This window comes from Desmodus rotundus, chromosome 9, assembly GCF_022682495.2.
Source record: "Desmodus rotundus isolate HL8 chromosome 9, HLdesRot8A.1, whole genome shotgun sequence".
In the NCBI taxonomy this organism is placed as follows: domain Eukaryota; kingdom Metazoa; phylum Chordata; class Mammalia; order Chiroptera; family Phyllostomidae; genus Desmodus; species Desmodus rotundus.
In genome coordinates, this window is record NC_071395.1 from 104,337,456 (window position 1) to 104,349,983 (window position 12,528).

At 52.4% G+C, this 12,528-nt stretch overlaps 1 protein-coding gene across 1 annotated transcript; it reads right to left on the reverse strand.

Moving 5' to 3' along the window:
• Positions 1 to 238: 238 nt before the first annotated feature.
• On the reverse strand, positions 239 to 12,420 carry GSDMB (gasdermin B). Its single transcript, XM_053911949.1, is given in 12 exon segments — positions 239 to 596; positions 1,003 to 1,073; positions 1,465 to 1,603; positions 1,724 to 1,881; positions 2,855 to 2,881; positions 3,905 to 3,943; positions 4,340 to 4,424; positions 5,021 to 5,071; positions 5,074 to 5,191; positions 6,808 to 6,973; positions 9,445 to 9,696; positions 11,288 to 12,420. Coding segments are annotated over 11 exon segments (1,347 nt in total). The 5' UTR covers positions 9,683 to 9,696; positions 11,288 to 12,420; the 3' UTR covers positions 239 to 341.
• Between the last annotated feature and the right edge of the window lie 108 nt (positions 12,421 to 12,528).

A 12,528-nucleotide genomic window follows, 5' to 3' on the forward strand; every position in this document is an offset into this window, starting at 1 on the left:
TCTTCACTCAGGACCAAAAGCCTTGCCCTGGCCGGGTGGCTCAGTTGGTTGGAGCATCATCCCGTATGCACACACGCACAAAAGGTCGCGGGTTCGATTCTAGCTTCCAAAGATGTGTTGACATCTCTTACCAGCTGCCACACTCTCTTCATTCTTGTGGGTTTCTGTCTTTTCTATTGCTTTACTGTTATTTAGTGAAGTTTCAAGAAGGAGAGGAAATAAATATCAATATTCCACTTTTAATCAGAAGTCTATGCATACAGTCCAGTCTGGGTTTTGTACATTATCGTGGAGGGAATGGTATGCACCGAAGATGAGCCAGCTGCTTGTTTTAAAGAGTATCATTTTGGCGGCTGGGGGAATGGGGTGTGGGGTGAGGATGGCCTGGGGGAGGGAGCCCCGGAGGTTTGTGGGGAGAATGGTTGAGGAGCTAGCAGGAAGACAGCAGGGGCAGGCTTCTCACTCAGCTGCAGCAGGATGGAGATGACAAGGTAGAGGGTGCAGACGGTCTGAGCCTCAGGGTCACGGCCCACACCCCGGGGCTGCTTGCCCCACTCCTGCTCCAGGACAGACTTCAACCCACCAGACTGTAAAAGCTAGAAACATAGAAACGCGTGTAAGAAACGGCTAATACTCGGCCACACGCCCTAACCCTGGTCCCATGGCAGACACAGTAATCCATCATGGCGCTCTTCCCTGCGGGGCCTGGAGAGCCTGATACTCCCTCCACAGCGTGACAGGTACTGCAAACCAATCAGTGTCGTCACTTACGTTGGTGCCACCTGCCATCCTGGGGCTAACAGTTTTACAACCCCCGCTCTTGCCCGTCCCATTGTCCTGGAAACTATCTGTGCAGGGAATTGCTACAAACCAGCTGGCTGGACATGAGCTGACAGAGAACTATGAAGTCAGAAGGGACAGAATCCTGGGACTTCTGGGTCCCTTGGGAGCACAGGCATTCACCTCTACCAAGACCCTGGCACTCAGCCCAGGCTCTCTTACCTGGTCCTTCAACAGGGGCAGGGTCCCCTTCTCCAGGGTCTCAGCCACAAGCTCCTTCTCCTCAGACAGCTCTGAGAGTAAAATAAGAGGGCGGTTGGCAGAGAGGAGGGGCACGGGGTGGGACAGGGCTTCAGTGTCCGATCGACCCAAGACAAGCACCAGAGGAGGTTCCAGGGAGCTCCTGGGAGTGCCACCACGGGAGTTACTCCAAATGGGCTCCTGCTGCGGCTCCTGCCTCCTTCCTTCTTAGCCTACAGGAGGTCGGAGGCTGTGCCAAGGGGGCAGAGGGGGCAGCCCCTCAATCCTGGCCTGGGGAAGACAGCTAGTTTCTGAAATGTGATGGTTTATTCCTCACAAAAGGCAAAGGCAATGTGTACCACCTTCCTCCCAAGGTGTGGTGCCCCACAGGCTCCTCTGCTCGGCATTTCCTCCACACCAGCATCCATCCGGACCTCTCCTCACCCTTCAAGGCATCCAGGAAATCCAGAATGGCTTCTATGCGCGCCTCTACCAAGATCCCAGCAGCATTAAACAGGCTACTGATGAGAGGATCTGCTGGGCCCTCCACTTGCAGCTCCTCAGAGACCAGGACCTCAGACACCTGCGGCCCTGAGACGGGGAGATGAGCTCCAGTCCCACTGGCACAGACTGTAGGTGTGTCAGCTGCCCTCCCCTCTGGCTCCTCCCTCCCTCTGCCCCAGTTCTTTCTTGGGCCTCTTACTCTTTCCTCTAGAGCCTGCAGCTCCCCATCTGAGGTGAGGCACTTAGTGAGGCAGCTTAGCACATCTCGCTCCTTTTCAGTCAGATCCCGGAGGCCCCCCACTGTGTCCTGAACCTTCTCCTCCATGTTTCTGAAACCCTCCAAGCTCAAGGACTTCCCTGTAGAGGCATCGAGTAAGAACCCAACCTCCCCAACCCAACAAACTCCATTACCACGGCCCCTCAAGACCCCATTCTTTGTTTTTCTTCAGGGGACCAATTCCGCATCTTCCCCTCTTCTAATCTTCTTCGCAGATACCCACCATCCTTGCTTCCTGCTGACCCCACGTCTATCTCCCTAGCTCACTCCCGGGCTAGTCCCAACCCCAGATTCTTCTCCACCACCAGGAAACCAAAACTTATTGAGTCCTTGCCATTCGAAGTGCAGTCTTCAGACCACACCGGTTGTAGAGAGGGTTTAGATGAAGTTAGAGCAGTGGTTCTTAGCCTGGACTGTGCATGAGAATCACCTGGGGAGCGATTTAAAAACTCCTGATGTCCGGGCCCCACCCCCAGATCGATTACATCAGAATTTCTGGAGGTGGGACTCAGGCATCACTAGTTTTGGGGGGTTAGTGGGAGGGTTTTTTTGGATAGTCCATAATTTGTTTATTCATTCCCCTGTTGATGGATATTTGGCTATTACAAATCAAGCTACTATGGCCGTCGGTATACAAGTCTTTGTATGGATATCTGTTTCCTAGTAGTTTCCTAGCGTTGCTGTAACAAATGACCACCAGTGCAGTGGATTAAAACAACACAAACTACTTTATAGTCCTTGGGGTCAGAAGTCCCCAGATGGTTTCCACTGGGCTGGAATCAAGGTGTCGGCACATTTGCATCCCTTCAGACATCGCTAGTTTCAAGGTTCCCCCAAGTGATATCTGTCCAGCCAATGAGAACTACTGTGTTTAAAGGAGACAGTTGCAACCTCCAGACTAAAGGTGAAACCTGCTTTGGGCCCTACCCTCCCTTTCTCCCCTAAGCTCCACCCTTCCCCCCCCCACCTACACACACACTCAGTCCTTGAGGCCGGAGGGCTCAAGGGTAAAGGGGTGCAGCCACCCTGAACATAGCTGGCTGCTATCCTCACCGAAGCAAGATGAATCACCATCCTCCTCTGCAAAGAAAGGAAAAGTCATCTCAGAGAGTCTTTAGGTCACCTCCAGCCCCGGGTGGACATTCTCTTCCCAGGGATGAAAGTTTGCGTTCCTGGACACTGAGCCCTCACTGCCCACGCCAAGGAGCCTGTGTCCTTTTCACTGTGTGAAAATGACAAAGCACTGTATTCGCAGACCTGCCCCCACATCCTCAGAGATAGGCAGCCACAGGATTATTCCCGGATGATGGAACGAGAAGCAGAAGCCCAGAGAGGGTGCAGCGTGCCCCCAGTGCTCAGCAAACACGCATCAGGGCAGCGAGCGGAATCTATCTCCTGGCTCCTCCCTTGTGGCACTGAAGAGTGGCAGACTCACTCTTTTGGGCTAGCAGGACCTTGCCAAGACTGAACCTGTAACTGCTACAACTTCTAGGAGTTTCTTGAATTTTCACCTATATCTAGTCCTCTTTCTACCCTTTCCCAAGGCCCCTTAGGCAGCACAATTCTTCTGGGATCCAGGGAAAGACATTGAAATTCCAGAGGCAGCCACATTCAGAATTACAGGGACCTCCTAGTCTAACCCATTCATTTTAAAGTTAGGAAAACCATGACTCAGGAGGCTACAGAGCTAGTGAGTGGGAGAGTCGGGACTGGACCCTGAGGCCATGTGACTCCCCAGTCCAGTGCTCCTTTGACAGTCAGTGCTATCTGGTGAGAACCGGTCATGTAATTCAAATGTGCCTCCTGGGCCAATAAGGTTTCAGTGAGGGCTGTGACCCCGCATCTGGCACACTGACCCACACAAAGCAACTCAAAGGCAGAGCCTGGAAACTCCAGGCCAGCACACAATCCAACCTGCCTCTCCAACAGGCACGTCATTCTCCTGCCCTAACCAGTCCCCACCACCGGCGCATCCTATTACATTCTTAGCCTTAATAATCCTGTATTTCCAAGCCATTTGTAATTTGTGATCTTCTTTTTAAAAATTATATCCTTGCCTATTCTGGAATGAAGAACAGGAAGTACATACAGAAGCTCACTCACCTTCTGGAAAGGATTTTGTTTTTCCCGAGAAACAAATATCTAAACCAACACAAGGGGGTTGGGGGAGAAAGAGACCAGTTATCAGAAAGACCGGTTTTCTCTGAGCTCCTCCTCCTAGTCTCTCCCCAATCTTCATGTCCTGCCCCCCACCAAAAAATAAATAAATACCGGGAGAGAGATGGGAGTTAACACCTCTAGGAAGGGATCAGTGTCACATGTCATGACGGAGGGGACCCTTGGTCCAGCTGAGTCTGAGCAAAGAGCCTCAGTCCTTCCCAGTCCTGAACCCTCTCTCTTCCTCCCTGAAGAGCACCTTCAAGCTCAGCAGAGCCCCCGCAGGCTGACACAGAGCCTGGCTGAATCAATCCCCACTCCACTTGCATGTCAGCGCCCGCCCCCCACCCCCGCACCTTGCCCCCACCAGGCCTTGCTTACTCATCCTTTCCGAGCTGGGGAAGATGAGCTGCTTTACTCGATAGCCCAGGACCAGATTTGGGGGGATGGCTACTGCCCTTTGGTGCTAAGAAAAAGGAGCTCACGTTAATTGATTCATAGGTACTTTACACAGTTATCTTGCCTGATCTCCCAAACAACCCTAGGAGGGAGAGATTTCATGCCCATTTTACAGACGAGAGAACTGAGGCTCAGAGAGCATCAGTAGGTGAGGCAGTTTCACAACTTAAAACTAGCAGAGCTGAAATTTGAACCCACATCTGACCTCAAAACACATGTTGCTTCCACTCTGCATTCAACATATGTTCATTGAGGACATGTTCCATTCCAGGCACTCTGGCTCCTGCCCTCCTACCTCTTGGAAGGGGAGGCAGATGATGAATAAGCAAACAACCCCATGTAATGATGAACCAGTGGGAAGCACTAAGAAGCAGAGGAACACAGGGCACCACTAGAGGGTACCAGGGAGAAACTTAGCGATGCCATAGACACCTTCTTGAACAAGAAGAGAAGCATAAGAAGGCCAAGGAGCAGGCAAGTCTGCTCTGGGAGGCCTGGAGGAAGAGCTAAAGAGCCTGGTGTCTGGTCCTGCATTCCTCTGGCCTGCAGCAGGTGGGCCCAGGCTAGGTCTCTTCCCCAGTCCCTGTTCCCCGGGACCCTGACCTTGCGTTCACATCTCAGACCACAAAAATCCAACTGGCTGAAAACGTGTATTGCCGTTCACTCTTCAGGGTTTCCTCCCTGGTCGTCTGCAGAGTCTCTGTCACCAGACACAGGTCTTCTCTCCTTGTTCGTATCGACAGAAACAAAGTGGGTAGTCTTCTCTTCAGCTTCCTGGGGGGAGTGTGAGGGGTGAGAAGTCAGGATTTCGGGGCCCCCCTTCTCAGTGACATTTTTCCCTCTCCACCAGCTAGTTCCTATTTGAGATTGAGTGCTTCTGAGGCTGGAAAACCAAAGCTCACAGCACCTCCATTGTAGTGCACTTTACCCACTGTGGGGGCAAGAGTGTGCAAAGTGGGAAGGCAGCTCACTAACATTTGTGGGAGAAGGTGCCACACTGCAAGATTCTTCACACGCCATTGCATTTCACCGTCACCGCAACCCCATGATATAGCCAGAATTGCACCCATTGTTTACATAAGGAAATTGAGGCTTAGAGGCAGGTTCTAAAGAGTCCAAGGTCGCACAGATAACAAGTGTAGAGCTGGGATTCAAAAGCTGCTCCGTATGAGTCCAAAGCATGTGCCCTTCCCGCGACACCGAGATAGGCACCTGCCCAGCCCACAACGCCCCCTTCTCTGAGAAGGGGCTCCAGCTCCTCGAACTAGTCCCTGGGGCCTGGATGTAATTTCCACCTGTGGGCTCCAGGAGGCATCTGATTCCACAAGGAGATTCATTTTGTGACTTAAAAACAGCCTGAAAGAGCTTCTGGTATTTGCTGCCAAAGACCCTCAAAGAAGACCTATAGCCTTGCCCCTGCTGACCTTCCTCTACCTGTCCAGCACCCCGCCCCCGACGCTATTGCACACACCACTCAGCCTCACCCTAGAAGCAACAGGCCTTCTAGAAAAAAACTGGGCTCCCTTAGAAAAGCTCCAGAGACTCCTCCCCAGCAATACTATGGTGGGAAGCGGTAGTTCAAAAGACCAGTAAAATTTCACTGTAAGTCTTTCTGGTTTTAGTTAAAAAGGAAAGACAAAGGCATCCACCTCTTCAGGGAGGGCTTACCCAGGAGAACCCTGGGGCCCTTTCCCTGCGCTGCTCCACACTTGCCAACAAGTCCGGCTGTGGAAGAAAACACCAACACCTGCAACAGAACAATTGCTCGGGGGAAGGCTGGTGACGCCCCTTTAAGTCCCTTGGAAGCACCTCAACTATCAGAACGTCTGTGACATTTGATCAGTGCCACCCAGGTGGGGAGGGGTGGTGGAACTTTCTGTACAGGAAATGTTCTACAGGGGTGCTTAGAGTTCACTGTGCTTCCCTTCAGCTGTCTTACTGAGTACCTGCTGGGGATAAACACAGAGTTAGGAATGTCAGTTCCGGATCGTGAGTCGTTCCTGGTCCAGGGAAGGAGAGGGGCGAGAAAACCTTTGGCTTGCCACAAAGCAGAGTGAAATAAGCACAAAATACAGATTTGGGCAACTCAGTATAGAAGGACAGACGAGAGTGGCACCTTGAAACCAGTAGGTTTTAGTCCAAGCCCGAGAACTCAGTCACCCTGGAGGGCAGCAGGGATGTGAGTGAATGGGGGGCGTCAGAGAAGGTTTCCTGGAGGCTGATCCTGGAAGAATGAGACAGCTTCCTGACGGTGGAGAAGAGGAAGGCAGCATGCTTGAGTAATGGCCTGGGTTGGGGGCGCTGCTGGAAGTGGGCAGTGAGGCTGCCCGTGGTGCCCCAAATGGGCTTCTCCTCCTCGTTCTCCCACGGCTGCCTACCTCCAGCCTCACCTGTTCTCGAGGAACTCCAGATATTGCTGGGATACCCTGGACCCCAGCAGCATGATGCTCTGCTCATGAGACCCATGGAAGCCCCCTTTGATCGTTATTTGTTTAGGCAACTTCACCGTCCCAGCACAGTCCACCATATCCACAACCCGGAACTCGGACTTTTGACCTGGAGGGAGAAGGGGGAAGGTCGTGCTGATCTCTGAATTTCCAGAGGAAAATGCATTTTGGAACTGGTGAGACATGACAGAACTGGAAATAGTGCCTGAAATCCGTCCTGGGTGTGTGACACTAATGTCTCAAGATGCGTGTGTTTCTTGAGCAACGTAAAAGTTTGCATGTACTTTGTCAGACGGAAAAGACACATCGAGCCTTATGTGTACATCCCTGACTGGTGTGGCTCAATGGACTGAGCACCAGCCTGCAAAACTTGGGTAGCCGGTTCGATTCCCAGTCGGGGCACATGCCTGGGTTGCAGACCAGGTCCCCAGTAGAGGGCATGTGAAAGGCAACCACACATTGATGTTTCTCTTCCTCTTTCTCCTTCCCTTCTCTTCTGTCCAAAGATAAAATAAATAAAATCTTAAAAAAAAAAAAAACAAAACCTTACACACACAAAGCGTACAGCATGGAAGGGCGATAAAAGACTAATTTTACAGCGGAGAAACGTGATGAACACTGCCTCAGCCAGGTGAGCAAGATAAACGTCAGCAGGGAAAGGCATGCTGATGGTCCGTACCCTTGACAGGCGGCCATGGGAATGGCGCTTCACCTCCGTGGTTTCCATCCCCAAACCCATGGCTACCTCAGTCTAACCATCAGACAAACCCCGATGGAGAGGCACCGTACAATTACGTCTGACCAGTACTCCTGAAAACGGTCAAGGTCCTCAAAAACAAGAGAAGTCTGAGAAATTGTCACAGCCAAGAGGAGCCTAGGGAGATAGGTCAACCAAAGGTAATGTGGTACCTTGGATGGGGTCCCGGGCCAGGAAAGGGACATGAGGTAAATTAAGATAGCCCCAATGAAGAATGGACTTTAGACAGTAAAAACAAACGCACAAAAAAATCCTATGTACACGTTAACACCACCACCAGCAGCATGAAGTTAAAAATAAATAAGTAACCTATCTGAAGAGGGAGCGGGCCAAGCTGCTAAAAACCAATTCAAACGACCAATTCACTCCCTCTGCCTCTGAACATTTAATGCAAACCCACAGACATTCCCTTAAAGGAAGTTAAACGGACTTAGTCAAATTTTTGTGGTCATGGCAACATACCCTTGTCCTGTTTTAAAGTGTTTTCTTGTTTTCGGTGAATGGTCATTTGGCAAACTGAGAACTAGCTTTCGGTAAATTGGCTCTTGGCAATCGGCTTTGCAGAGAGTTGACTGAGAGCCTTTGAAAAATACTAAATCTGAAAATTTCCTAAAGCCCCTTGCTTGCTTAATTAAATTCCAGCATGAAAACACCCGCCACCTCCGAGGCATCTGAGCACTGTTCTTGCTCGCAGAACAGCAGGGCCCGGCGCGTGGCAGGTGCTGTCGAACCGCCCGGCGGCACTGGCAGAGTTCTTCTCCATCCCGCGATGAGCCCCAGATGGGCTGTAGCCGGATGTCTGAGCTGTAAAACTCCTCTGCGTGAGGTGTGAGACACTGATACAAGTCGCCAAGTGAGGGTTCACTAACACTTTCCCTGGGACTTCTCAAACCCCCCAAAACCAAGAATAGCTAAGCGTGGAAGCAGCAGATGCAACTCTGTGGGTCCCCTGAAGGCCTCGGGGAGTTCTGCTCACCAGCCACTCAGTCGTGACCTCCGGGGACACGAAGGGACAATACTAGCCGCCACAGCAGAATGGCGGGGGCGAACTTTTATTGAGTGTTTCTCCCGTGCAGGCACTGTGGTAAGGGATTTACGTAATTTGTCTCATTTGATTCTTACAACAGTCTGCCTGAGGTGACAGATGAGCAAACGTGTTCAGAGGTCACGCAGCTGGGAAGTGGCAGAGCCCGGCTTGGAAAGCAGATGCCCTCAGCCCTAAAGCCTGCGTCTGTTCTTAACTGGTAAGAAAAGACCTCCATTACTCAGTCACTTCAATGATAAACGTAAACACATGAGAGGACATCAGCTAATTTTAAAACAAATTATTTACAGAGGGGAAAAAAAATGGGAAAGGAAACGCTGACCAGTGTGGCTCAGTTGGCTGGGCGTCGTACCGCAGAGTGAAGAAGGTCACTGGTTCGATTCCCATCGGAGCACACACCTGGGCACATATGAGAGGCAACAAGTCGAAGTTTCTCTCCCTCTCTTTCTCCCTCCCTTCCCCTCTCTCTAAAAATAAATAAATATATATTTTTTTAAAAGCTGGCACTAAGTTATCTTTTCAAAAAGCGGGAGGCAGGAGAGGAAAACTATTTAGGAATAGTTTCCAAGCAAAATAAATTTCCACATCCCCCATTCCCTTCTCCCATGCAGCTCCTCTGGGCATTTCTGAAACTGAGGTGTGTGGACATGTTCGTACGAATTCCACAGTGTCTCTGTTACTGGTGGACTGGATTGTGGCACTGGGGAGTCGAGGGAGGGGTGGAGTGGGAGGGAGCAAAACCTCCTGGCTGGCCATCTCTCACGTACCTCGTCCTGACCTGGGAGCCCAGAATCCAGCTCATCAAACCGCTCTTCACCATCCTCTGTCTCCAGTATGTCCTCCAGGGTGAGGTCCGTACTGCAGTAACGGCGTCTGAATAAACCTCCCTTCCCCTTCACCAGACGTAAGCAATGGAACCTGTCAGCATCAACGATGCTTCTGACTTCAACCATATCACTTCCAGCATCCATCTCATGGACCACCGCTTTGGTGATTGTCTCAGATACACTGGGCATTGTGCCTGGACCAGCTGGAAAAAGGAAGCCAACTTCAGTTTGGGGGATCTGAGTTCAGGTTTTTTAATCTACCTTTGGCAGCTTGGGGCCAAGGAAGATGCAAAAGTTCTAGGACAACCAGGACTTGGGATTATTTGCCTTCCCTGTTTCTAGAAGGGGAGGTGGTCTCTGCACACTAAGGAGGGGTGACCACCACAAGTGCCAGATTCTCCTCTGCCCCTCACGGAACGCTTCTGGAGGAAGGATGGAGCAGGGATTGTCCCACATGGAAAGTGAGGCCTGTTTTCTGTGTCTCCCACAGCAGAGCTACTTCCTTGCCCAGACGGACAGCGAGGGGAGGGAAGGCAGGCCCACCATCCCCTGGCCAGACTCTCACCAGTGCTGATGAAGAGAGGACCCAGGAGGGGATGGGGGGCATGGTGGGCAGGCCTCGCATTACCAACCCTAATTGGGAAGAAGAACTGATTACTTCTTCCTTTGGCTCTGGCTCCTGGCCTCCCTCCCTTGCTGCATTCTGCAAGGCAGTTGCGTGGGTGCTGCTACCAACCATTTCCCAACAAGATGGTGGTAAGCTGGCCTCAGAAGGAAACAAAAGAGAAAGGATGGAGTGCTGGAGTGGCCTGGAGCTGCGCACCTCCAGGTCCTCCCTCCTCAGTCCCTGGTCACCTTCTGAAGGGCCCCCTTACACTTGGCAAAATCAAATGAATCCCAAAATGCCAGCTGGGGCATCTTCTCCCACCCACTCTCCCCTTCACCCTCTCCTGGTGTGCAGCTGGCCCCCGTCCTGCCGTATCTCGCTGCCCTGTGGGAGCCCCCAGAGGCCCATCACCGTGTGGTCTGACCCAGCTGCTCCTGCCCCACTTCCTTTCAGCAGCAGCCCTGCCCCACGGTAGCAGACCTTTCATTCTCTCTTACCTACAGATGCCCCTTACTCTGTCCCCTTCCAATCAGCCACTTGGCAATTCCTTTCTTTTGAGATCTCTTTCCCTTTCCTCAGGCTCCTCTGCTTCCCTGGGGCCAGGCCTCCCCTCACAAGCTTCCCCATCTTACCTCTGACCACCTCCCCTTAAGTCCCTTCAGCTGGCCCAGGCCCCTGCTCACCCACGCTCCCTTTTCTGTCCCTGCCCCCATTATGGTGTCCAACTCTCAACTCACACCCAACTTAGAAACCCTTCTGGATGTCTGGAAAGGCAGTGCCCAGGGCCCCCAGGCCCGCCCACCTCTTCTCCGTCCTCAGCCGCTCACCAGAAGTGGAGGGTTATGAAAATCCTCGCTGTGAGATCTCCGCACAATTCCTGGCCACCGTGCCTCAGGAAGCTACAGCAAGGGAATTGAAGGGAACCGGAAAACTGGGTAGGGCCAGGTGTCCCACCTCACAAACCTTTAGATAAGCTAGTTATGGCCGGGCTGGAGGCAGGTAAGGCCAGAGGTGAAACTCTTCCCTCCTTTTGAGCCCAGGGAGCAACTGGCACATCTGTATCTATACCTGATATATATTCTAGGTGAGTAGGTGAGTTTGGGCCAAGGAATGGTATAGAACCAGGCACACTAGGCCATGCAATCCAGGGAGTTTGGAACAGAAATAGAACATGAGTGGGTACCCACCATGCGCCGGCAGGCAATGGCCGTGGCCGTGTTAGGGATAGGAGAGCCAGCTAGCTAGAACCAGCTACCCAAGCGCCATGCTGCAGTGGGCACCATGAAGACGCAGAGAGCACCAGCTGAGTCGGTGTGGAGGACACTCGGGAAGGTGCCGCCACCTGTCTTCTTCACCCACCTGCTTTGCCAGTAAGAGATCTCTGGCTCCACCCCTTGGTCAGCAATAGCCATCCAAGGGAGCCCCACCTACCTTCCTTCCGGCCCCGCCTCCCTCAGTTCCAACAGAACATTTCAGGAGATGGTGATGGTAGCAGTACAGGACTACTACTAATGTGCTCACTGTGTACTGAGTGTTCACTACATGCCAGGCATCAGGCTAATCCTCACAATGACCCTGAGAGAGATTATCTTTATACAATAGAGGAAGAAACTGAAGCTCAGAGAAGTAACGAGGCCAAAAAGTAAGTGGCAGAGCTGGGATTTGAACCGACTATTGTTGACGTGTCCCAGGCCCTCCCCTGACGGCACTCTTGCAGGTCCATGGAAGGTCCCAGGGCAACCCCCCCTCTAGGACTGAACCCAGGGGCTGCATTTCTCCTACCAGGACTGTGTGGGCCTCACTCAGAGGCGGGCAGGGGGTGGAGATGGTAGGTGGACTTGGGCAAAGATCCTGCACTCTTCCTCACACCACGTTGTGATGCGGGACAAGGGCCAGAGAGGAACCCAGGCTGCCGAGGGCAGCTCCTCCTTTCTACCCGGGACTTTGTACCCATCCTGGGAACAGCAGATGACTAGTACGTGCTCGGAACACAGTGAAAGGCTGGGAACCTCAGAGGTTTAAGAGTTCAGAGACATTGAGTTCCTTCCCTAAAGGACTCCACCCTCTCTGGCCAAGTGAGCCTGAGTATTCTGGGGATACCTCGTCCCCTCCCACTCACACTTACGTTGGGGAGAAAGCAGCATAAAAAGATTCCTCCATAAAGGCCAGGAGGAGATGCAGCCCTCTCAGGGTGGGAGAACTGGGGAGGGCATTCAGAGGAGAGGACTGGGCACCCCTAGGGACTCCAGCTTCATTTATGAGGCCACTGCTGGACTGACCTCCTCCCTGGCCGTGACACAGGCCATCTGTCTGCCAGCCCAGCCCATGGAGCCCAGAGATGAAGTTCTTTCAGAGGTCCAAACAGCCAGGAAGTCACAGGGCAGAATCCTGCTCTCTGCCTGTGGCTGCCCGCAGAGCTGCTTGCTCT